The 27,007-nt window shown below is 39.5% G+C and overlaps 1 protein-coding gene across 2 annotated transcripts in view; it reads left to right on the forward strand.

Annotated features, from left to right (window-relative positions):
* zzef1 (zinc finger, ZZ-type with EF hand domain 1) overlaps positions 1-27,007 on the forward strand; it is a 76,044-nt gene that overhangs the window by 37,064 nt on the left and 11,973 nt on the right. For both annotated transcript variants that reach the window (XM_017701730.2, XM_017701731.2), the window contains exons 30-51: positions 563-727; positions 1,423-1,542; positions 1,742-1,903; positions 2,085-2,214; positions 4,304-4,442; positions 5,897-6,062; positions 6,157-6,419; positions 6,642-6,808; positions 7,973-8,132; positions 8,567-8,724; positions 10,418-10,698; positions 11,056-11,230; positions 12,780-12,912; positions 13,246-13,463; positions 13,931-14,251; positions 16,979-17,079; positions 17,531-17,666; positions 17,816-18,175; positions 18,791-18,934; positions 21,010-21,178; positions 22,465-22,563; positions 23,864-24,029. In XM_017701730.2, coding sequence (XP_017557219.1) covers positions 563-727; positions 1,423-1,542; positions 1,742-1,903; positions 2,085-2,214; positions 4,304-4,442; positions 5,897-6,062; positions 6,157-6,419; positions 6,642-6,808; positions 7,973-8,132; positions 8,567-8,724; positions 10,418-10,698; positions 11,056-11,230; positions 12,780-12,912; positions 13,246-13,463; positions 13,931-14,251; positions 16,979-17,079; positions 17,531-17,666; positions 17,816-18,175; positions 18,791-18,934; positions 21,010-21,178; positions 22,465-22,563; positions 23,864-24,029 — 3,933 coding nt within the window. The remainder of the gene's footprint in view (positions 1-562; positions 728-1,422; positions 1,543-1,741; positions 1,904-2,084; positions 2,215-4,303; positions 4,443-5,896; positions 6,063-6,156; positions 6,420-6,641; positions 6,809-7,972; positions 8,133-8,566; positions 8,725-10,417; positions 10,699-11,055; positions 11,231-12,779; positions 12,913-13,245; positions 13,464-13,930; positions 14,252-16,978; positions 17,080-17,530; positions 17,667-17,815; positions 18,176-18,790; positions 18,935-21,009; positions 21,179-22,464; positions 22,564-23,863; positions 24,030-27,007) is intronic.

A 27,007-nucleotide genomic window follows, 5' to 3' on the forward strand; every position in this document is an offset into this window, starting at 1 on the left:
AAAAATAAATAAACGTCAACAACTAAAAACAATTCTTTTCGGGAGACTCAGTTTAGGTTTTTCAGATTTTTACACACCCCCAAAGTTCAGTTTTAGAAGTTGGTTGTATTTTTTGCTTCTCACAATCCAAGTACACTAAAACACATTTATTTATGAGGTCTGGGCACTTGTCTATCCTTTTTTTTCTCAGATCTGAGGAAAAGGTGGAACTTTAAGCTTTAAGGATTGGTGGTGACCATTTTGGTGGTCTGCTATGTCTTGCATGATTGTTAAGAATCCCATTTTCTGTAAATCTTTTAATAATTTCTTCAACTCCAGTTTTGGGAGCACATTTTTTGCTTACTTTTTTTTAGATTTTACCCTCTTTTGTATGCAAGTGGATTATATTATTCTTCTCCAAAATATATTTGGTAATTGTGTACTTAGTGGCTGTTTTGTATAGAAATAAAATCAGTTTAGGGTCTCTTTTTTCACAGTTCTTTAGAGCTCATCTTAAAATAGTATTGTAAATTAGCATAGTACCCCTCTAATTTCTTCATTCTGCTTGTGTGTGTTTGTGTAGCCTTCTCCAGACCCTTGCCTTGAAGAAGTCCCAGGCTATGAGCGTGTGTGAAGTTCTGGAGATGGTGCAGCAGTGTTTACTATCCCTAGGAAAACCACATCTCTTCCAAGCACCCTGTATTTTGTTCCTCCAGGAGTTTTTGGCCTGCCAGAAAGATTTTACCAAGTACGACCTCTCTTTCCAGACTACTGTTAAATGGGAGTTCCACCAATTTTGCTTGAGATGCAAAATTTAGAGTGGTCTGAAGTGATTAGTTAAGTGTTGAGAAACTTTCTGGCTTAGATTTCTTTACACTGGTGGTGATAGAAACCAGGTGTCACCATTTCTTCAACACAAATATAACCATTTTATTTATTAGGCAAAACAAGCAGTTAACCTACATGTGTCCTCAGAGTTTTATATGTATTGATGATAATAAAATAATGGAAAATCTGAAAAAGTAAGCTTTCTTTGGGGACTATTTTGCCTTATAATACCAAACATGTACCTCTCCACCATACATGTTAAAAATCCTATATACATTTTAGGCCAAACTTTTATCTCATAGGCATCATACAACAATCTGTCTGGCCTCAGGTGTATGTGTTTGTGTATTAACTGTCTGTGATGAATGTTTAGAGGTATTTAACACTTGGTTGTCTGGTTTCTGTCACCAGGACTGTAAACAATTCTGACTTAGTAAGTTTCTCTAGAATGAAGGATTTTACATTAAACCCCTCTGAATGATTTTGTTTACATCTTAACTTGAAAATTGGTGGGATTCCCCTTTAAATTGTCTAAATATACAGATAAGTAAATGAACAGTTGTAGAATTGGTTTAATTATAATAATCTCTTTATCTCTCTCTCTTTCTCTGTCAGTTATTTCTCACAGTTATCAGGCTGTGGGCCAGAATTGAAAGAGCAGATCAGACGTTCCTATCATCAGATAATTCTTATGCTCGTAGAGGCAGTGCAAGGCTTCAGTGCCCTCAGTGACAAGTGAGTGTGGTTATTTTGTACTCCAGTTTTTCATGCTTCATTTGAAATGGCTTAGTGTGTGTATGAAGTCCTTTAGCAAGCAGAACAAAAATCACATTAATTAAAATAAATCATATATATTATTTCAAAAAGGCCTTTTTTTTTGCCAAACTTCTATCCCGGTCCTATTTGCTTCACTTTCCTTTTTGTTGCTGCCCAGAGCGCTGTTGCCTGCCCTGTCATGTGCTCAGACATGCCTTCTGCACCTGCTGGATATGAGCTGGGAGGTGCTGGATCTGCCTCTGTTTCTGAACATCAAGCTGCCTGACCTGCTGTTGACCATGTCTCAAGAGAACATCAGTGTGCATGACATTGCCATCAGGTATGTGGTGGTGCCCCCTTTTGAGCTCAGAGTGCTATTGGATAGACAGATAGGCAGATAAATATTTTAGCCCAAATTAGTTCCAAATAGAGCTCAGTACATAGTCTGTTCAGTAGCTTGAGACCAGGCTACAGTATCTTTATAAGTTTATTATTTTTTTTCTTCCTTATCTAACTTGCAGTCAGTGGACTGAAGAGGATGAGATCGCAGACTATGAGAGGAACTCTGAGTGGATGGATGAATGTATGGACGGCATGTTTGAGAAATGGTTTGACAAGATCGCACAGGCTTCCCCGGAGGACAAGAGAAAGGTGGACTTACCACAAGCACACAAAGAAAAGTTCTAAACACACTTAAGATCACTTGTGGGGGTGCAGGTCATTGTGTTGTAGCCCATTTTGTTTTTATAGTCTATAGATCTTATGAGGAGAATACTACTGTTTCTGAGTCCAGAGGTACAAAAACCATGATGAGGCTAGGTTGCAGACAACAGGATCTATTGGCAGAAAAAAATGTGAAGAAATTTGTGATTTGTTTGTGTGGTGAGGGCACACTGAGCTTATGTGCTGTGGAATTATAACAAGCTTTGACATTTTCCCTGTGTTTACAGAGTCAAGACAAGCTCATTCTTTTTTTGAACATGAGTCCTGTGGTCCACATTTTACAGCATTTTTCTCTTCTGATAGTATGAGCAAGAAACCAGTTAGTTAGATGTTTTGGGTACCCTTTTTTGAAGAATACCTACATAGGGAATTCATATTACATGGAAAAGCATTGAAAAATATTTTTAAAGAGAAGTGAAAGCTTATATCTGTAACAATATTTGTTTATTTATTTACTTACTTTCTTATTAAATTACCTATGTATCCAGTTTATCCAGTGTGACTAGTAAACACAGTTTAATAAAAATTATTAATATGTTACATTGTGATACTTTGAGAACAAAAAAATTATTTGAATAACTGATATATGGGCCTTTGGTAGGCCTGAACGACAGAGCGATGCAATCAGATATCGCCAGTGGTTGACAATTAAGTGTTGGGAAAGAAGATAAAGAGAACTAGAGAAGCTGTAGCAGCTTGCTAAATAATATTACCTAATATGTACATGCAGTGTTTTATTTCCTTTTACTGTTAAAACATTTAATTATTTCAGAGTATTAATAAGCTATTAGCTTACTGTAAATTGCTAACACTGTTGCATATTTTGTTTCTCAGAATGGAACATACTAACTGACAAATTCTCAGAGATTTATCATGCAGTTTAAATGTTAAAAATAATTGTTAAATTATGAAAAATTGGATATGTCATGTTTTCCCACAGGTATTGACAGCTGAATTTAACAGTGCATCTGCTATAACGGTGGAAAATGTCTCATTATTTTTGTTTGGGATTTTTTTTATGAAAAGCATGTGGATGAATTTTTTAAACTCTGACACATGCTTGTTTAGCGGTCCAAAGTATATCCACAAGGGACACTATAAGCATGCAAATAATTTTTCTGTGCATAATTTAAAGAGAAGAAAGAGCTCTGAACCTACACCAGAAGGAGCTCATGAATGCTCTCAAAACGCAAGGTGCAATATTGTAGTTATTACCAAAAGACATGAAGTTTCTTGGTGTTATATTATTTAATGTGATTTAATAGAGGTTTTTCAATAACAATGTATAAGCTGAAGATAGCATAAAGAAGTCAATCTAAGCTGCAGCAGAGTGTGTGTGTGTTTGTGGAGGGGGTTGTCATCTTGAAAATATTGATAAGCTGCTCATAAAAACTCAAGTATTGCATTTACATATTATTCTTTGCTATTGCTATGATGTATATGTTATGCATTTCCTGTGGAGGTGCCCTTCAAGTAAATAATGGATTTGGATCCTATTTAAAATGTGGAATATCAGCAGGTTAGATGGTTTAAAGGGCATCCAACACATGTCTTCAAATGGAAAGTGTCTTTGTCTTGAATTGGTAAACACAGGGAAAATGTCAAAGCCTGTTCCAATTCCACACCATGAGCCAGGCATCGTAAGCTCTTAGTAAATATTTGAAATGAATTTATCCTAAACTGCAAACTTGCCTTTTGGCTTTATATAAACCTCCCTGAGTAAATCTCCTTTTGTTAATACTGCTTTTGTTAATGCAAAAAAAAAAAACATGGAAAATGGCATGTTACTGCATAAACACACCTTTTAGATGTTAATTCTGTTTGGATCTGCTTTTCTTCAGCATAATTTAGTAATTAAAGATCCAGGCGATAAGTAGATAATAAACAATAGAGCTCTGTTGCTAAGTAATATTTCCATTAGCTTCTAATAATTAATGCCTTAGTTAAAAACACTCAGTCTGAGTAGCACTCTCCTCGTTGCAGTCTACCTCCAACATTTGACCTACTCTCTCTGCAGATGCACATGTTCATTGCACGGTACTGTGACCTGCTGAATGTGGAGATCTCTTGTGACGGCTGTGAGAGAATCGCTCCAGGGCACCGCTACCGCTGCCTGCAGTGCATGGACATGGACCTGTGTAAAACATGCTTCCTAAGTGAGTCTCAGCACTCTTTAACTTCTGATGTCATTCCCCACAAAATCTATTGCATTGTAGATTTTTAGTAAGCATTCCAATTTTCTGCAAGAGCAAAGTATTTGCTCACAGACTGGTCCAGGATTTTCTTAGATATCCCACCAAACAGAAGACTAAATATTTATAAGTAAACCTCCTGAGAGGAAGTTGTGGTATTCTTAAATTCATCTGTTTATGTTCGTTGCACAAACCACGACAGCTGAAGGTTTTGCCTAGACATATTTGAAGCCTCACACTATTCTTAGACTGCTGTTTCTTGGGAAATTCAAAGTAAACACCAAGTAAGTTGAGGAAAATGTAGTTTATTTGCAGGTTTGAGTGGAGGGACAGGCTCCCAGTCCCACACAGTGCAGTCAACAAGTTAGAGGGGACCTTGTGGCAAAAGCATTAAGATTAGGTGCAAGCTTATGCCCTTTAAGGTCTTTAACTTCAGACCTTGAGTCCAGTTTTGAGCCCTGAATTTTGCCTTCACTGGTAGATACACTATATCAGACCTGTATAAGCTTGTTGGGCATCCTATTCCAAAACTACATTAACATGGAGTTGGCCTCTGCTTTGGAGCTGATGACCTCCAATTATCAGGGAAGTCTTTCCTCAAGATTTTGGAGTGTGTCTGTGGGAATTTATGCACATTCTGTCAAAAGAGTGGTTGCAAGGTCATAGACAGATGTTGAATGAAAAGGCTTGGCTTGTAGTCGACGTTCCAGTTCATACAAAAAATGTTGATTGGAGTTGAGGTCAAGGCTCTGAAGGTCCTCCAAAGTCATCAGACCTTTTCTTTATGGAGCTTGCTTTGAGCACAAGGGCACAATCATGCTGGAACAGGGAAGGATCTTCCCCAAACTGTTGCCACAAAGTTGAACACAATTATCTAAAATGTATTTGTGTGCTGTAGTATTAACTATACCCTTCACTGGAACAAAAGACCAGAGCTCAAACTGTGAAAAACAGCCTCAGACCATTCATTATCCCTCTTCCACCAAACTTTACTGTTGGCACTCTGCATTCTGGTAGTTAGAGTTCTCCTGGCATCTGGCAAACCGGGATTTGTCCATGATTGTGAAGAGTGATTCATCACTCAAACATCTTTTCTCATTACTTGCAAGGAGGCTCGGTAATTATAAAAATGATGTCTGCCACCCGCTAAGCAGATTTCAGCAGGCATTAAATACGTTTAGGACTAGCAAATATTCACAAAACTTGAATAATATGTCCACGCATTGGTCCTCCAGTAGCCATTATTTTGGTATTTGTATAGTGTGATCCACAGCTACATAAAACTAAGCTAGAGCTGGCAGGATAAGCAAGAAACCCTGCTGTGTGAGACAGGCCCCTGGTCTAGACGATTTGCCAGTGATATTCATTCAGCTGTTAATTGTCCTATAATGCCTAATGTGTCATGTTGCTCTCCACAGGTGGGGCCAAACCAGAAGGGCATGAGGATGACCATGAGATGGTAAATATGGAGTATGCCTGTGACCACTGCCAGGGCCTCATTGTGGGCAGCAGGATCAACTGTAACGTATGTGAGGACTTTGACCTCTGCTTTGGCTGCTACAATGCCAAGAAGTACCCTGACAGGTAGAGTGTTTGGCCCAAGACCTGGAGTCTTGATATATAGACCCAACTTTTAAGGATTAAATTCATTCATTCCACTTCTCTCACTTTGCTCCAGTCATCTTCCCACCCACCGGATCACAGTCTACCCAATGGTTACCATCCGCATCAGTGACCGGCACAGGCTTATCCAGCCCTACATCCACAACTACTCCTGGCTCCTGTTTGCAGGCCTGGCCCTTTTCACCTCCGAGCTGATCAGTGAGAGGGAGCTGGAGGGTGAGCCACTGGATGCTGTTGCTCTTGGGTATGCAGCTTCCCTTCAGACCCGCTGCTCCGAGCTCATCACAGAATGTCTGATGAAGGGGCAGACAGGGAAAGGTAACAGAGATCCTTTTTATGGGAAATTGTGATCATTACTGTGGTTTCAGCTTTAAGTGTCATACTTATTAATGTGTGGTATCTTTTGACTTTTAATATTTGAAGAGCATGAATTTGGGGAACTTAATTGTTTTATTTATTTGTCTCCCCTGCCACCTTGTTCTTATTTACTCTGTCTCATTATGTCTCCATGTGTCCTTCTCCTTTTTCTTCTCTGTCTAGGACTGCGAGCTTCAGCCCTTTTGTCCTTGCTCTCGTCTAATGAGTCAGCTACAGAAAGTGAGCTGTGTCCCACCACCCCAGAGTCCAGCCAGGAGATCAGCACGGACACTTCCTCTCTACCCTGCAGCACTGCCGCCATCTGCTCTCCACCACCCCCTAAAGACAAAGTCAGTTTCTTCAAAAAACCAAATGGTTCTATTTTTATGTACATATATGTGAGTATAGGAATCACTCTATCAAATTGGTTCAAAGTCATAGTTGGAAGCATATTTTGGACGTTTAATTGATTTGGACTTTAGACTAAAGTCCTTTTGCTTTGAATGACCCTGTACCTTAATTATATTTATTTTATTAAAATAAATGATTGAATGTTCCATTTTGTCACATACCAAAACAATCACAACACTAGTGAAATTTTTCAGTAGTTACAATTTCAGCTCATTTTTAGCATAACCCAAAAGAACAACCAGTATATAACTAGGAGACACAGCTTTGAACAACTGTACACACATAAAATCATAATACTTTTGATTAAAGCACGAAAGTGTTCATTTAATTGCAGAAAATATGTGTTGCAGTAGTGTCAGTCCTTAAGGATACACACTGATTTTCAGATTTTGGGAAAAATCTACTTCAAAGTAATGGGACCTAAGATACAGAGATGCAGTCTCACTTGCTGCTCTGAAATGCAGAGGTGTGGCATTTTTTAAAAGGTTTTTTTAATTATTTAAAATTTAGAATAAATGTTTCAACTTCACTTTAAAAGAAATGTAAAGGCAAAAAGAAACATTGAAAAAAAAATTAAGTATTATTTTCATAAGTTGAAATTTAGGACTTGGGGTTTGAGACGGCCACTTTCCAATATAATTTTTTGTAGCCTGTGAAATGTGTAATTTTATTTAATATAGCCCAACAAAACAAATTAAGCTATATTTAATTGCTTAAAAAAACTTGTAAGATGCAGGTAATGCAGATTTAGAAAAAACTGATGCTTTAAACAGTAAATACCTACCAATCTCATTACAGTTTATTGCAGAAGCTCATCATGATAATGATAAAAATACGCCACAAACAGCCCTAACAGTAGCTTATACAGTGTGGCTTTAAATATTACACAACAATATAAATCTCCTTAAATGATAACTTGCTCTGTGGTGCTTATGCAACTTTATTCTAGGGGAAAGCATTTGTTGTAGGCCATATTCATTCTTCATTACACATCATTATTGTACTGTTGTAATTGTTCTGGATATTAATTTAGGGTACATGCAATTTGAACCATCTGCATCGTTTCTTAACAGGTGGATGTTGTTGGCTTGTTTCTTTTACAGAAGATGATTACTGATGCGACCCCTCTTCCTAAAACGCCATTGGTTACAGAGGAAAAAGAGGGACGAGGGAAGTTGGTTTCTCAGGACACGCTGGACTCTCCCAGTCTGAGTCAGACGTTGTCTGTGTCCAGTGAGGACACTCTCTCTCCAGGGCCCAAGGGTGAGACAGGATGGAATATTCCACTGTAAATTAGTAGGTTTTATACAAGAGTTAGTTCTGACAGCACAATCTGTTTGGTCGAGTGTTCCGGTGGTGATGTTATTTGTGATAACAGCCCTTTTTTTCTCAACAGCTGTATCATTCCTTTGTAATGGAAATATCTGTGTTTCTACTTCACCACACAAACAAACTGAAAATGACAAATATTCTATGCTTGACCTGCAGCCTGTTTGGTCCGATTCTGAAGATGGATATGACAGCAGGACTACAATAAAATTCGTAACCTCTCGTTGACCTTTAGCAAGCTTTTTGGTTGGCAGCTAGGCAGAGAAACTAAGCAAACTGGATGATTTTATTAACATAACAAATCTGTATACCCAAGTTGTATCAAGATGTCTTATGCTATGTGTACATGCTCTCTCCCTCTCTCACAGTTGCTGAGTTAAGCGGTGAGACCTCTGAGAACGTGGACGTCAGTAAAGATCACGAAAACAGGACTGCTAAAGTGCCCCTGCAGGAGCATGTGTTCGCTGAGTGCTCCAGGGAGAGGATTCTGGGGCTGTTGGCAGCCATGTTGCCTCCAGCTAAACCGGTAATGTTTAAGGTTTTTTCCTTCCTTTTATTTTCTATTCAAATATCATCAGTTAATCATTTTTGCTCCTTTTTTACATTTATATATTTAAGAAAAAGAACGAGGAACTGAGTAAAGTCACAGTAGTTAAAAACATTTCAGAGATGAGCTTCATTTAGTCTCAGGCTTATATTCTACATGTACATGTGGCAAATTGTCCGAGGTTGATTAGACCTTTATATACACAAAGTAGCAAGCAAGGAAAGTTTATTTATATAGTGCTTTTTACAACAGGTGTTGTCACAAAGCAGCTCTACAGAACAATCAGTATTACAAAAAGAAAAGAAAAGGAAAATCCAGGTCCAAGCCCCCATGAGCAAGCCAGTGGCAAGGAAAAACTCCCTAGAAGAGGATGAAACCTTAAGAGGAATCATGATTCAGAAGGGGAACCCATCCTCCTCTGGTCAACACCAGATAGCAAACATTCTTACTTTGAAGTATTATAGAACAAAGTAGGGGGAAAAAAAAGAAAGCAGTGGCTAATTTGATTAGTTTATCATTATGCAGCAACAGCAATCAAGCCGATGGCTGGTGAGCAGTGGCACCCGATCGGGGAAGAAGGGCCAACAGCATCAGACGCGCAGGGTGCGCAGCTGTTCAACTCTGCAAAGAAAGGAAGAAACAAGAGTCAGTTCTGTAAAAAGTGACTGATCACAGATTACAGTATAACAGAGCAGCAGAGACTCCAGCAGGTCTAGATCTGATAGGGAAGACTAATTACCGAATGCTTGACTATTACATGTACTATTACATGTAAGTTTTTGGCCTAGACTTAAAAACTGAGGTTGTTGTCTGATTCCCGAACATTAACAGGAAGATTATTCCAAACCCGGGGGGCTTTGTATGATAAAGCTCTCCCCCTAATGTAACTGTATTAATTCTAGGTACCAGTAGAAAGCCAGTACCTTGTGATCTAAGTAGGCATGATGGTTCTGAGTAGGAGAGTTCACTCAGGTACTGAGGGGCAAGTCCGTTTAGAGCTTTATAGGTCAGTAATAGAATTTTATAGTCAATGTGAAATTTAACTGGTAACCAGTGTAGGGTTGATAAAACTGGGCTAATATGGTCAAACTTTCTGGTTCTTGTGAGGACTCTGGCTGCAGTGTTCTGAACTAGCTGAAGCTTGTTGAGGCTTTTGCTGGGACATCTAGACAGCAGGGCATTACAGTAATCTAGCACTGAAGTAATAAAAGCATGAATTAGTTTTTCTGCATCCTGTAGAGATAATGCATTTCTTAATTTAGCAATATTGCAGAGATGCAGGAAGGCTGTTCTAGTGATATTAGTTATATGTGCATCGAAGGACAGAACAGGGTCTATCATGACACCAAGATTTTTAACAGATGAGCTTGATGCAACTGAGAAATTGTTAAGTTTAAGAGGTAAGTTAGACAGTTTGTTTTATGTCTTTTACAGAGTCCTCAACCTTGCCAAGTTTGATTTTATTATCCGGTTCGCTTAATGTCATCGGCATAGCAGATAGCAGTGGAAATTTATGCTGTGTTTACTGATAATGGTGCCCAATGGTAACATATATTGTGAATAAGTCATGTGAAAAGGGACACACAGTTGTTTTGTTGTTTTTTTTGTTACCAAAAGCTGTTACTATTTTACTAGCTATATTAAGACTTTTACCCATTTGAACTCTTTACAGGGCAGCACGATTTCCCTGTCTAGCCTGAGCCCCATCCTCCCCCTGCTTTTCCGCGTGGTCATCTCTAATGCTGGCTGCCTGAATGAGGCCTACCACCTGACGCTGGGACTTCTGGGCCAGCTCCTGCTGCGAATCTCACCTGAGGAGGCAGATGCAGCCGTAAGTGAGGCGCTGTCTGAAAAATACGAGCTTTTGGCTCTGACTGATGGAGCTGCCACTGAAACAAAGGGCTGGAAGACCACTCAGCTTCTCTTTGGCCTCGGGGCAGTGTGCCTGGACAGGTGAGACATGCATTTGTCAGCTTCATTCTTAATCATCTTTTTTTTTAATGTTATTACCATGCTGTGGCATTTTTTTGTTATGAATACAGTGATTTTCACTCACTGGTTTACATACTGAACTGGACTAGATTTGATTAAATAAACTCTTTATTATAAAACATCTAGTTTGCCATTGTTCTTTAAGTACTCCCAATGACATGCAAAGAATAACATACTGTGATATTATGTAACTTAATGTAATTAATTATGATAGCGATAAATGTCATCATACTGTATTTTATCACATTCTAGCATTTCTGGGATAACAAGGTGACAAAAACTATGTGCATTTATACATCTGTATTTGCTTCATTACAGTCGCATTGGCTTGGACTGGGCTTGCTCAGTGGCAGATATCTTGAGGAACCTAAATGCTTGTCCTCAGTGGTGTAGCGTTATTGCTGCCTTCACTGACCACTGCATTCAGCAGTTACCACAGCAACTCAAACGAAGCAATGTCTTCACTCTACTTGTGCTGGTGGTCTTCCCTGAGGTATGACAACACTCCCACACACAACTCCCTGAGCTTGAATCGCTTAGTGCAACTCATTAAAAACAAAACAACATACAGTACTGCACAAAAACTGAGACCATCCTTCATTTCACTCATAATTTCATTTGTAGTTAAAAATGTATTTATTTTTCAGGAGATTTTTTTTTCAGGGTTAGAGAAAAGTTAGTACAGTGCCATGACATTGCTATAGTGATTCACTTTAATTAAGGCACAGAGAAAACAAACATAATTGTCACTAGTGTGAAACCATTGCTAACAGGTAAAAAATCAGCATCAATATCGTACTTAGGGGAGAGAGGAAAAAACCTCTCTTATAACAGAGTATCAGTATCAAAACCTTCACAATCTAACTACAGCACAGTAGATTTTCATTTGTTTTTTTACCACAAAGTTTCAAAGTATTTTTAGGAATACTCACCTGTTTGATTTTGCAACCAAAGTTGTGGCACATAAACAACATTGTGTTTGACCTATCAAAAATACAGTGAGCTACAAATGCCATAATTTTCTGTGTGACTGGGCCCCACAAAGTGTTACAACACCACCTAAACCACAGGTTTTGACATTGAACTTGACCATTATAAGCTAATTCAGTTACTTATGGAAATAAGACTATATATGTTTGTCAGTTTTCAGACTTATGTAGGAGCCATGTTGCCTTATGATATGACCTACAGTAAAGTGTGTGTATTTTCTAGTATTTTTTTGGTATGCAATCCTTTTGGGAGGAAGTGAGAATTACAATTGATGAAATCTTAGGTTTGGATATTGAGCAATCTTTTTTTGTGAAGTATCTTTGTAACATCTGTGCTAAGAAAATGTGAAGGTGTTTCTGTCCATCGTTCCACGGTGATAAGACAACTTAATGCTATGGGTCTGAAACGTTGTGTAGATGTCAGGTAACCCTGACTGAGAAAAAGCAATAGACAAAAAAATGCAAATAAAACAAAACAAAGAACCTGAGCTTTGGGGACTGGCCCCTAAAACCCACAGCACATCACAAAGTATTTGAGATTACTTGGATTATGTGAAGAAAAAAAGATCAACCAGCTTTTAAGACTGAACTTTGGAGGTCTTTTGCTGTTTTGATAGAAAATTAAATGAAGGGTGGTTTCTGATTTTTGCCCAGTACTATAGAACATTCAGTAACATATAGAAGTACAGATTCATGTAAATGAAAACCAGGTTTTATTTATTTACTAAAAAAAATGCTGCATGGCACAGCTTTAACAGTATTTTATCCACAGGCTTTTACTTAGTAACTTATTCTGTTGTGTGTCTCAGTTGAAGAGACGCTGTCAAGTCTGAGCTGTGAGCTGTGCTTACACTTGCCATGTTTTGCTGAAGTTGATTTATTTACCTTCCATCCTGCACCATTAAACAAGTATTCAGTTTTAAATGACAGTAGTGACAAATAGTTGCAGTAACTAGCAGCAGTGAAGGTTAAATTTGATTATCCAGATATAGTGTTGTCAATGTGCTGGTGAGGTATTCCAAACAAATGGCTGTCTGCTGGCATTTGTTATAGGTGCTGTGTATGGGTACACAGTCTGTGTTCATAGACAACGCTAATGAACAACACAGTGTCATTCTTCTCAAACACTTCACCGAGAAGAATCGGGCTGCGGTTGTGGATGTGAAAACCCGTAAAAGGAGGACTGGTAAGAGAGGCAGCAACCAAAACACTCTTTGTGGTTTTATAATGCACAAAGTGCCACGTCATTAGCTTGTTTATTGTTTTTGTATAATAACTAATTTACAGCCTGTCTGGCACATTGCTAATCTGACACTTTTAAGTGCCTGTTGCACGCTTTTATAGTTAGCCCACTTTTCCCCTTAGTCAGAAAACTGATTATACCTGCCAGTTGGCTTTTTCACTCTCATTTGATGAAAATCAGTTGAATATATTACCCCAGAAATAATTCAGACAGCTTTATTATATTCTGAGGCCAATTTTGGTTTCAAGCTTGGCTGATTACTCAACCTTTCCACAGTCAAGGACTATCAGCTGGTGCAGTCTGATGAGAGTAGCAGCAGTCTGGAGAGTTCATCTTCATTGCACAGCTCTGTCCACCCGAATCGCTACTTGAAGAATTTCATCTCTATAGTGAACCACCTCCTGCAGACTGGGGTAGAGAGCAGTGCCCCCGATGCAGTGGAGGCCACCTGGGTCCTCTCGCTTGCTCTGAAAGGCCTCTACAACACTCTCAAGGTGATCATCATACACAGATGCATACACACTCAAAAATAAGGCATGTATACTATGTCGCCAAAGGTACGTGGACACCCCTCCTAATTAAGTCCAGGAGTACAAAATCAAAACAGTACAAAACAGTGTTTTTAGTCACTGTTTCTAGTTTTTGTTACTGTAAAAATGATTTATTAAGTGTTGGGTGGTGAAATGTTGGTGCATCCCATGTACAAATTTATCACCTTTTTGAAATACTTCCAGACCTAGCACTGCTTTGTTGGTGTCATTTCCCTCACAATATTGCATTATCATGTGTCACAGTTTTAAGTTCCATACCTAGTCAAAACAGACTCTAAAATGACATACAATACTTATTTATTATTCATGCCCAATTAAGTAAATGTGTACTAACTTGAGTTCAGATGTTTTTTTGTTTTTTTTAATCACTCTTCCCAACACTAGTAGTATACAATTATGTCCCTCTCCAGAAACATGGTGGAGAGCAGGCTCAGGAAGCCATCCAGAGAGCCGGCCTCACCCAGCTGCTGGTCCGCAAGTGTAGCAAAGGCACAGGCTTCAGCAAGATGTGGCTGTTGCGCGACCTGGAAATTCTTTCCATTATGCTGTACTCCTCCAAGCGGGAGATCCACTCCATGGCGGAAGACAGTGATTGCGCGGATCGTGAGGAGGACAGGGAGAGGGAGAAGGAGCACGACTCTGACCACTCCAGCTGCTGTACTGATGATGCTGACCCCAACAGGCCTGACCCACTGGAGGGGCTAGATGAGGAAACAAAAGCCTGCTTCCAGGTTAGTGAGGTTTTCTCACAAAGATGAAGCTGCAAAGCTGGTAGGGTATGCCAGAACTTGAAATATTTGTTTGAACCTGGTAAGACCCAACCGCTCATACAGAGTTCACGTAGGGATCTGTAGGGTTCTGTTGGGTTCACAGGTCTCCAAAATATGTACACTGCTCAAAAAAATAAAGGGAACACTCAAATAACACATCCTAGATCTGAATGAATGAAATATTCTCATTGAATACTTTGTTCTGTACAAAGTTGAATGTGCTGACAACAAAATCACACAAAAATCATCAATGGAAATCAAATTTATTAACCAATGGAGGCCTGGATTTGGAGTCACACACAAAATTAAAGTGGAAAAACACTACAGGCTGATCCAACTTTGATGTAATGTCCTTAAAACAAGTCAAAATGAGGTTCAGTATTATGTGTGGCCTCCACGTGCCTGTATGACCTCCCTACAACACGTAGGCATGCTCCTGATGAGGTAGCGGATGGTCTCCTGAGGGATCTCCTCCCAGACCTGGACTAATGAGCTGTTAACATGAAATGTGGCGTTGGTGGATGGAGCGAGACATGATGTCCCAGATGTGCTCAATCAGATTCAGGTCTGGGGAACGGGCGGGCCAGTCCATAGCTTCGATGCCTTCATCTTGCAGGAACTGCTGACACACTCCAGCCACATGAGGTCTAGCATTGTCCTGCATTAGGAGGAACCCAGGGCCAACCGCACCAGCATATGGTCTCACAAGGGGTCTGAGGATCTCATCTCATTACCTAATGGCAGTCAGGCTACCTCTGGCGAGCACATGGAGGGCTGTGCGGCCCTCCAAAGAAATGCCACCCCACACCATTACTGACCCACTGCCAAACCGGTCATGCTGAAGGATGTTGCAGGCAGCAGATCGCTCTCCACGGCGTCTCCAGACTCTGTCACGTCTGTCACATGTGCTCAGTGTGAACCTGCTTTCATCTGTGAAGAGCACAGGGCACCAGTGGCGAATTTGCCAATCCTGGTGTTCCCTGGCAAACGCCAAGCATCCTGCACGGTGTTGGGCTGTGAGCACAACCCCCATCTGTGGACGTCGGGCCCTCATACCATCCTATGGAGTCGGTTTCTAACCGTTTGTGCAGACACATGCACATTTGTGGCCTGCTGGAGGTCATTTTGCAGGGCTCTGGCAGTGCTCCTCCTGTTCCTCCTTGCACAAAGGCGGAGGTAGCGGTCCTGCTGCTGGGTTGTTGCCCTCCTACGGCCTCCTCCACGTCTCCTGGTGTACTGGCCTGTCTCCTGGTAGCGCCTCCAGGCTCTGGACACTACGCTGACAGACACAACAAACCTTCTTGACACAGCTCGCATTGATGTGCCATCCTGGATGAGCTGCACTACCTGAGCCACTTGTGTGGGTTGTAGAGTCCGTCTCATGCTACCTCGAGTGTGAAAGCACCACCAACATTCAAAAGTGACCAAAACATCAGCCAGAAAGCATCGGTACTGAGAAGTGGTCTGTGGTCCCCTCCTGTAGAACCACTCCTTCATTGAGTGTGTCTTGCTAATTGCTAATAATTTCCACCTGTTGTCTATTCCATTTGCACAACAGCTGTGAAATTGATTGTCAATCAGTGTCGCTTCCTAAGTGGACAGTTTGATTTCACAGAAGTTTGATTTACTTGGAGTTATATTGTGTTGTTTAAGTGTTCCCTTTATTTTTTTGAGCAGTGTATTAAGCTCTGGTTGAGTTCACATTTTACGTTCAGGATCAACATCAACAATGACCTTTTGAAATTACATTTTAACTTACCACAAATGGTCATAATTCATTTTTACTTAACCATTTTATGACCTCTCTCTATCCTTTAGAATTAAACAGGCTGTTTTTGTTACTTTGAGACTTTAAAGTCCTATTCGAGCTGGATTAATTTCATCAGAGGAGATGCTGTAATTGTAGCATAAGAACAGTGCATTGTGGACAGTTCATACAGATGAAAATGTTTGGCATGTTAGAAGGTATTGATTATTAAGCTGAAGTTTTGATCAAGTTGATTATTTATTATATCATTGTATTTTGTCATTTTTTCCATTATTTATCCATGTTCAGGTTATTGTAGCAAAATATTTGACTGGCCCTCTTATTAGAAGTATCAGGTTTTGTTCGGCTGTTTGGGTGGTGATGGGTCAGTTTGAGACAGTTTTGGATAGAATTCAGTTTTCTGTACTCAAAACATGGTGAATTGGGTTGCTATGGTTCATTTTTTTAAGTTTTGTCAGGCTTTGATTAGGTTCTGATGCAAAGTTCTCAGGCTATATTGGAATTCTGTTAAAAAATTCAAGCCCAGTTAAATCTCTAGGGTTACTAAACCCAACGTGGACTTCATAACACAGATGTCCTTCTGTGAGCTTTTCTTTTTTATGCAATATCAATGGACAGCAGCTCTTTTAGATAAGAGTGCCAACTACCTACTTCTTTTGACTCACATTGGTCAGTATCTTACTTATTGATTGAGAAATTGGGGGAAAAAAGGCCATCCTTCTTGCCCAGACAACAGCAGGGGCATGCTTTATTATGATTAGTTGCCGTTAGTGATTCTGACTGAGGAAAAAGACATTGATTCTTCATAGATATTCACTCTGTTAATGAAGCTTACATCTCTGATCAGTTGACTTGGACTGTTACTTGTTAGCCAGTCAGTTGGCAGTAGTCCTAACACTGAAATATTGGTGTGCTTGCAGCTTACCCATGATGCCCTAAATGCTCCTCTGCACATCCTGAGGGCCATGTATGAGCTCCAGATGAAGAGAACCGACTCCTTCTTCCTGGAGGTGCAGAAACGGTGAGGCCATTTTGATTTATTAGTAGTTAGCAGTGCAAAAGTTATGCCCAAGTTCAGATTACATGGTTTTGCACATTTGACGTATTGGTTGAAAAAAATAAAACAAAATATGTCCTGTGCAAAAGTTATTTTTTTTTATTCCCAATGTTTTTTCTAAAATGTTAGATTGTACATTAAAATGTGCTGAAAATGACAGAGGATTAAAAAAAAAAAATCCAAAGAAAAATAAAAAATAAATATGTAATTCGACTGGGTGTGCTAAAACTTATACATCTGACTGCATGTATGTAATTTATGTATTTTAATGCAGGAAATAAATGTATTTGAAACAACTCTGAAAAGCCTTGAGTAGGAATTCCATCTTGTGTCCTGAGAAAGGCTGGCATCTGTAGTGTTTATTTGTGATTTTGTGTATTGTAATATGCACTATACAAATGAAATGTCCACCTAGGTTTGATGGAGATGTAATAAAGACAGATGAGACTATCCGGACACTTGCACAGAAGTGGCAGCCTGCCAAACGGCCGCGCTCAGAGGAACGGATCGCCAAAGCCGTGGACACGGACATGATCGTCATCCCCTGTGTGGTGTGTCTTTGACATAAGTTATAAGTAACAGTCATAAGATTAGTCTCAGAGAAGCTCTGTGCTACACTGACACCTGTTAGTTAGGGATCAGTTTTGACTAGTTCTTCTATCATGCATCTTTTCCATTTCCAATATTTGCTTTCTCTCAGTCTAAGCCCATCCGCTGTGAGAAGGCCACAGAGGAAACCAACATGGTGACGCAGAAGCTGATCACCATTACAGAGAGCGACCTACAGCTCAGTTATGCCAAACAGAGGCGCACTAAGAGCTCAGCCCTCCTTCATAAAGAACTGGATGCGCGCAGCAACAAGTCTGTCCGTCAGTACCTTTTCAAGGTGAATGAAGCCATCGCTATCCTCTACGCTCGGCATGTACTGGCATCCCTGTTGGCCAACTGGCCCTCTAGTGCCCCCATCAGGGAGGAGGACCTGGAGTTGAGTGGAGCTTCTCACATGGCCTACATCCTGGACATGCTGATGCAGCTGGAGGAGAAAGCATTGTGGGAGAGGGTGAGTGAGGGTAACATACATGAGCTGGTTTGCTCTTAATGAGGGCAACATTTAAAAAAATTTTAGACTTTTTTTGCTAGAATAATTCTTTTGGTGTAAACTTTCCTGGCAGTTAGGAGATGCTTTCTTTGCTGATATACAGGATAGGTACAGGATAGGTAAATTTAGGTTCTTGGCACTAGAGCTACAAGGCTAAAGTTGCTAGCAAACATTAGTCAATAGTCACTTACTTATAGACCTACTGTGAACTATAAAAATGAAAACTTCACAGTGTAACTGAACAAGGCTATTGTGTCATAAATCACATAGACAAGTCTGCAAACTTTAATGAAGACCAGGATGTGGTTGTAGTGAGTTGAAAAGATTTGGATGATAAATGATTTCTAGTCTTTGTTAACCAAAGGATCAGTATTTAGCTTATATCATCTATATCTGCGGTGAATAGAAATTTGTGTAAATTTGATTTTTCACCAAACCACTCCTTTGTGCTTCAATTTTTAAAGCTTAGTTTTCTTAAAGGAAAAATATTGGATCAATATTGGAAAAGAAAAAGTGGTATTATGCCATCTGTGACCATGCTTGTCTGCCCCCCCCCCCACCCGCATCTTGTCTTAGATTCTGCAGAAAGTGTTGAAGGGCTGCAGCCAAAACCTGCTGGGTAGTCTGTCCCTGACAGCTTGTCAGTTCATGGAAGAGCCCGGGATGGCTGTGCAGGTCCGGGAGTCCAAACACCCGTACGACAACAACACCAACTTTGAGGTATGAAATGTGTGTCTACCTCATGCTGCTCCCATTCTGTTTGGAACACAATCCTTAGGCCAAGGACACAAACAAATGTTTAAGAAACGCTGCTAAATATATTTGACTGATTGCCGTTTATCAGCTCAGTCGCCTCTTGACTCCCGTGAAAATTTGCGCCAGATCACACAGCTGACTGCTGACATGCTCATTGTGAAATAGTTGTGGGAGATCAGGGTGAAAGTTGGAGGCAAGGTATGGTGATGATGTGTCCACTAAAACACAGGAGGATAACATATAACACAGAGTGGATAAGGATGAGGATGGTGTTATCTACAAACAGAATACATAAGATGTAATGGATAAAACGTGGAGTGTACAATCAACACAACTAACAGAAGCAATACAAACTAACATTTTAATTACATTCAAAACAAAATAAGTGAAATACTTGCAATAAACTAAATAAAGACAAACACATATTTATACAGCCAAGTAAATCATAGCAAATCCAAACAGTCATATGTCCACATTAAAGGAGGGCATTATGGCAATATTTAATCAATATTGTGATAAACTATGTCAGGCTTTTCTTAGCATAATGTGGATATTGTCAGTACTTAAAGACACTGACTAACTGCATGTTTCATTACAAAGATGCCTTAATTGGATTTAGTGCAGTGCAGTTTGTAAAATGTTGAAAATTAAATTTTATTAAATTTCAGAAAAGCTGAATATCGTGCTGCATAAGGTGAATCAAGAAAATGGCTTGAAATGTGTTGAATGTTATTTTTGTTATATTGCTCACCTCTAGTCCACATGGCAACACAAAGTGTGCATAGTAAGAAAATGGCTCCATGGGACCCTTTGAGCCATTAGCCCTGTAGCAAAGACTGATGGTCTGTGGAGTTTGTGGTTGCTCCCTGAGGAGTTCCCAACACTCATACTTAATGCACCTATGTGAATGGAAAATCCCTCCATTGCTGGAGTTGGCCATAATCATAAAAATGTAAAGCTGTAGCATACAAAATATATTGTTTCAGTGTTGAAAGTTTCTAATGGTTGCAGTAAAACTGGGTGACTAAAAAGGGTACTTAAAAGTGAACATGTTACTTTAATAGTGAATTACAATGTGTGGTTCGCTTTTCCAAAAGTAAAACATCTGTGAAGTGAGTGCTATATTTTATTTTATTGTGTTATCAGAGCGCTCTTAGACCTCTTGTGCATCCATGTTTATTCATAACAATATTTTCTTGTTGAAAATGCAGTAATCACGTAATTGTTTACATATTCGGACATTCCACTAGAAAACATAGCTCAAATGCATGCTACTCTGTTAACTTCTCATGGTTCTCCTCAGTTAAACCTTATAAACCATTGACACATTTTTTCTGGACAAGTTCATCCCTTTTTCTGTCTTCCAGAGAGTGGCTCTTATGAGGTTTTGTTTCATTTGTATATGCTTCAGCATTCTTTGTCAACCTGAAATTCTATGTTATAATGTTTCCAAGAGGTAGAGTGTAGTTTATAAGTCTGAGATGTTTGTACTGTCTACAATAATTTCTGTTATGTACATTTTTGAACTGACCACAGATTTAAATGATCATGTGAAGCAGATGATTAAATAACGGCAAAATCCTTTGGCACCTGAAAGACAATCAACGAATTGTAATTTAAATTTTAAATTATTATGCAATTTAAATGATCAAGATATTTATTAATCTCAATTGTTCACCCACTTGTAGTATAAGAGCAAGACTGCATATTGCATCTTTTTGCCAATCGTAATTGTAGTGTCTGCCTTTATAACACTGATGTCCTTCAGATGTTTCAACCTGTCAGGGCATTCATGTGATCCAACAACCATACATTACTTTGATCAGAAATAATGCAGGCTTGTCATATCTGCGTTTCATCAACCGCACATCACAGTATAATTGCTGTATGTTATTTACTGAATGAATATGTTGCTGTTTTCAAAGCTATAAGTGAAAACAACATTAAACTGCTTTGACTTGCAGGTTACATTCAGAACTTTCGCTGTCGGCAGATTTTTCAACGCAGTCTGAAATAATTCTTTTCCTCTGGTGTTTTAGGACAAGGTGCACATCCCTGGGGCCTTTTATCTGTCGGTCAAGTTCGACTCGCGCTGCCAAACTGAAGAGGGCTGTGACGAGCTCCAGCTGGCCAGCAGCGCTGACTTCCAGCAGGACTTGCACACCTTCAGTGGCTCCTTCCAGAAATGGGCTGATGTGGAGATACCAGGTAAATGCTTGTGGAGGCTTATGCACTATTATAGCAGGAGTACTTGTTGCAATACATTACTGCGCAGGTGTCAGAGACCACCTTTCAGTCATTAAGTATAAATTGCTTGTTTTTTGGGAGATATTTTTGAGGAGATTAGGTATAAGATAATCGACTTGCAAAAGGATAAGAAAAGTCAAATGAAAATAAGTGGGGAAAAAAACATGTTTCCAGAACTGGAGTTATATAAGAAACATTAAAAAATATACAAGAAACGCCTCATAACAACACACCACTGAAACTGCTACTGTGAGATAAACAGTACTTAGAGTTTTCATCATTGAGAGAGAGGAGAAAATCAAGCTTCTCTCTTTTTTCAGATCTAAAAAAATCCACAGGTATTTTTGTTCATCTTTCCACTGTGAGAAGACAAATCAACTCTATGGGTCTGAAAGGATGTGTAGCCCTTACTGAAGAAAGGAAATAGACAAAATGTCATTGAATTAGATTTCTTGGATCATAAGAAGCAGAATATGCAACCGACTTTTAAGACTGAACTTTGGATATGTGGAAAATATCCCTGTAGATTTCTTTGGATGGGTGGACACAATACTAAAACAATTGAAAAATATAATACGTCTTTGAGGCTTTGGTGCAAGTTTCTGTTAGATATCTTTTTTTGATGAGTGGTGTCTGACTTTTCCACAGTGCTGTACAGGAAGAGACCAGGTAGAAGGGGTGTTATGATAGGACGGTATATGGTATCAATAGAATAAAGATGGATTTTGTACTTTGGCTAGACAGTATGACATTATATATCATTATCTTGAAAAATTAAGTCAAAATATGCTATTTTTAAAGCATCATGGCTATCAGTACCTCTAAAGCACTGACCAGCTGCATATGTCATTACAAACAGAACATAAGTCCTGTTGATATGTATTTAGAGCAGCACATTATGTGAAACATTAAGTAATTTATTAAATAATTTTAAAAATTAAATTTTATTATTTTTTTTTTATTATTTTTTAAATGTGGAACTACTGGCCCTTTCTGTCTATTTCAACTTATTAGATGCCAGAAGAAATAAATGTCATACATTGTGAACATTTCTTGAAGTATCGTGTGTTCTTATCGTGTGGGTATTGTATGTTCCATGTCACCCACCTCTATTTTGTGTTACTCCTGGGAGTCTGAGAAGCGTCTGTCAGAGGCTTCTGCGTTAGCTCAGATGTGGTGCTCTCCTGTAACAGCTGTGTTTGGTTGCCGTTTCTTTATGTTTTGATTGTTCTCTTTTTCTCCTGTAGGGGACACTCTTTACTACAGGTTCATATCAGACCTGAGTAACACAGAGTGGGGCTACAAGTTCACTGTGACCGGAGGACATCGTGGACGCTTCCAGACTGGTCAGCAGCTCAATCATTCATTGATTTACATTGGGATCTCCCTCTCTATCTCTTGTACCCTCTGTATAGGCAGCATGTATATAGCAATATAGCCCACTTAGGAACTTATGTTGCATGTCTGGTGTGATAAAAAATAACTTACACCTGCATGTGGTTTGTACCGATGTTAAACTGATCATCTAAATTATTTTAACTTAGTTAATTGTGTTACTTTTCTATATTGCTTAGTATAGAGATTCTGTATTATTTAGCACTCTTTTCTAAAGCCTTTAGTTATTGTTCACAAATGGAGCAGTCTAAAACAACTTTTAAAGTACAGGTGAGAACGTCTTCAGCCACTTGTTTCACCGCAGCATGTCTGAAAAGAGAGATGGCAGGCTCATAGCTTGAGCTGATTCATATGATATGGAACGTCATCTTTATATATCTAAACAAATTAACTTCATGTTATACAGAGCAATACCTTGCAGAGTCTTGAAGCCATCAGTCCTAAGCAAAATTTGTTAGCCTTTCAGGATTATTTAAATTTTGATGAAACCTGAGTTTGAATAACAGTAAATCAATGATAGAACATGAACTGTAACAACATGATTCGTAGTTATTGGCCATAATTTCAGTTGAGCTGATAATAATGATTGCATTCTCCCATTTATCTCCAGATATAATGTCTTCCACCAATATATATGGTGCATGCTTACATTTTAGAAAAATAACACTCCACTTGATGTTAGGGCAGTTGCTTGATCAATGTGTTTACAGTAGATTTCCCGTCTCTCTGCTCTCACCAACGTGTTACAAAAGGTGGACATATGCCTAGAGAATCTGTGATTGATTACTGTGGCCTGTGCTAGGGCAGTAGCAGATGCGCGCTCCTCACCTGTGCCTCTGCCGCTCTTAATTACCACATTAATTGAGCCGTGCCCCCTTCTGCCCTATTGTTGAAATTATGATCCTGTCCGGGAATATGAAATAGCTTTTCCAGCCCTTGTTGTGAATGCTTTGAGTAAGGAGCTGTGAAGTAATTTATCTTTATCAGTAGTGGAGTTAAGGTAAACTTGGCAAACTCATGCTTTCTGTGGCCTTTGAGGTAAACTGTGGAAAGAGAGCTGCCATGCTGAACTGAATGGTCCGAAACGTTCTCTTCTGTTTCTGTTATGTTTATAGAACATGCTCTGGTCAATCTGCGGTTGCACACCACTGTAATCAATGAAGGGAACAATGTTACTGTACTAGGAACTGTAATTTATTGTATCTAAACCATCATTAATATGTATTTTCACTGCTTTTCTTCTAAATCCAGGTTTTGAGATCCTGAAGCAGATGTTGGCTGATGACCAGGCTCTCGCCCACCTCCCACTGACCGACATCTGGGAATGGCAGGTGGGCGTGGCCTGTCGTCAAACAGGTAGCCAGCGACTGAAGGCTATTCACCTGCTGCTGCGAATACTGCAGCGCCCTTCTCAATGGTACGTGTCAAGTCTTATTGTCGTGGGTGATCCGATCATAAGTGGACAGTACTAAGTACATATCTGAACAGGGTGCAGTGCACCTTGGAGACATGTTTTGATCTGATTACTCTGACCACATTTCTAGGTGGTCAGGCATACATATTACCACATAGCATTTACAATGTTAATGCTAAGCTGTCTTGAGGCATCAGTTTAACAGCAAAGGACCTGGTCTAAACGTTTAACAGCCCCTTCATTGACTCGCAGTATATTTTTGTCAGACATCAGACAGTGAGACACTAACCTAGTAAATGTGGGTGCCGCTTTTCTTCCAGTCACAAAATCCGTTCCCTGGAGACATATTTGAGACACATGGAAATACTAGTTATGAATGGCTACACATCTCACTGTCCACTTGTGATCAGACCATGCAAGATGGATATCAAGAGTGAACTGTCTCTCTGTCTCATTGGCCCACATTAAAGTTCAGTTGTAGAGGCCTATTACAAATGGCCATATGTAAAAGCAGGAAACATTGAAAGATTCCTGAAGGTTCTAGAATAATCAAATATCTATGGACACTCTTTCTTTCTTTCTTCTCTTTTTCCCTCTCAATATCTCAGCCGTTCTGTTGAAGCTTGATAATTATGCACAAGGACTGTTTACCATAGTGTGGCATGGTTACACTGCAAATTTGCCAGTATTAAGTCAACAGCAGCAGTGTTAATGTTGGCACTTTATCAGCGTATACAGGACCACACCAATGCAAATGTAATTGACACTATATACTGGAATCCAGCTGCAGCTCCACTGACCAAAGAAGTAGAAGGAGCCCTAATATGGGTTAGCTATCTACCAAAAGATTGTAATCTTCAGTTAGTTCTGAAATGAAAAATCACTCTTTTAGCATAACTTACAAACAGTTGCATGCAACTAATGTTGATTTCCATAATCAGTGAGTCTGTTCATGGCTTGGAGCAATTAGGAAGAGGTGCATCTAGAGCTGTGTCAGTAACTAAATATTGCATGTCATATACAAGTTTTTTTTCAGCTGATGGTATGGCAGTACAAGTACTGTAGGTTGTTCTAAAAAAAAATTTTTATATTCTCTGTCAAATTATTTGTCAAGATTATTTCATTTGTGAAGGAACCTGTGTTTTGATGAGAATAAATTAGCGATAGAACACAAATTTTAATGTGAATTGGAATTATGGCTCATCATTCAAATTTGTTAGCAAATACTATATATATATATATATATATATATATATATATATATATATATATATATATATATATAGTATTTACTAACAAATTTCAATGAATATATATTTCCAAAAGTATTCGCTCATCTGCCTTCACACGCATATGAACTTGTGTGAGTGACATCCCATTCTTAATACATAGGGGTTTAATATTTTGGCCCACCCTTTGCAGCTATAACAGCTTCGACTCTTCAGGGAAGGCTTTCCACAAGGTTTAAGGAGTGTTTATGGGAATTTCTGACCATTGAAGGCCTGGCTCACAGTCTCCACTGTAATTCATCTTAAAGGTATTCTATAGGGTTGAGGTCAGGATTGTGTGCAAGCCAGTCAAGTTCTTCCACACCAAATCCACTCATCCGTATCTTTATGGACCTTGCTTTGTGCACTGGTGCGCACAGTCATGTTGAAACAGGAAGGTGCCATCCCCAAACTGTTCCCACGAAGGTGGGAACAGTGAAATTGTCAAATCTCTTGGTCTGCTGAAGCATTAAGAGTTGCTTTCACTGGAAAAAAGGGGCTGAGCCCAACTCCTGAAAAACAACCCCACACCATAATCCCCCCTCCACCAAACATTACTCTTGGCGCAATGCAGACAAGTACCGTTCTCCTGGCAAACCAGACTCGTCCATTGGATTGTCAGACAGAGAAGCGTGATTCGACACTCCAGAGAACACGTCTGCACTGCTCTAGAGTGCAGTGGTGGTGCTTTACACCACTGCGCTTGACGCTTTGCATTGCGCTTGGTGATGTAAGGCTTGGATGCAGCTGCATTCCATGAAGCTCTCTACGCTGTTCTTGAACTAATCTGAAGGCCACATGAAGTTTGGAGGTCTGTAGTGATTGACTCTGCAGAAAGTTGGTGACCTCTGCGCACTATGCGCCTCAGCGTCTGCTGACCTCGCTCTGTCATTTAACGTGGCCTACCACTTCGTGGCTGAGTTGCTGTCATTCCCAATCATCATTGGTGATGACATCATTGATGTCATTCACAGGTGGCGCATTGTCATGGTACCATGCTAGAATTCACTGAGCTCCTGAGAGCGACCCATTCTTTCACTAATGTTTGTAGAAGCAGTCTGCAGGCCTAGGTGCCTGTTTTTATACACCTGTGGCCATGGAAGTGATTGCAACACCTGAATTCAATGATTTGGATGAGTGAATACTTTTGGAATTTGTGTGTGTGTGTGTGTGTGTGTGTGTGTGTGTGTGTGTGTGTGTGTGTGTGTGTGTGTGTGTGTCTATATGCATGAAACCACTGAAATAAAAAAGGCCCATATTAAAGTTGAGTTTTATTTATCACATGCATAGTCATACACGGTACAACTAGCAGTGAAATGCTTAGATAACTGCCTGCTCACATGAAGCAGTACGATAATGGGGGGAATATATGACATCAAGTGAAATCATGTCACAGAAAACCACATTTTTCTCACTCTTTTGACATAAGGATTTAATGGAATGTGTAAACACTGTTCAAGTTTTCAAATCTATGCCCAGTCCATATTTGGAAACTAAACTAAGAAACAACCCCTTTTGCATTTATTGTTTTCATGATGTCAGAAAAACAAGCACGCTTACACATACCTGTACATGCCTTTTTACCGCAGTTTAGCCCCAGCCATTCACACTGAAATTGTAAGAGGTATTTCAGCCCAGACAGGTTTTTGAATGAAACATAGTACAGGCCACCAGTTGGAACAGAGGTACACATATCAGTGTTGCAGGCACAGT

Source organism: Pygocentrus nattereri, chromosome 23 (assembly GCF_015220715.1).
Source record: "Pygocentrus nattereri isolate fPygNat1 chromosome 23, fPygNat1.pri, whole genome shotgun sequence".
Lineage (NCBI taxonomy): Eukaryota > Metazoa > Chordata > Actinopteri > Characiformes > Serrasalmidae > Pygocentrus > Pygocentrus nattereri.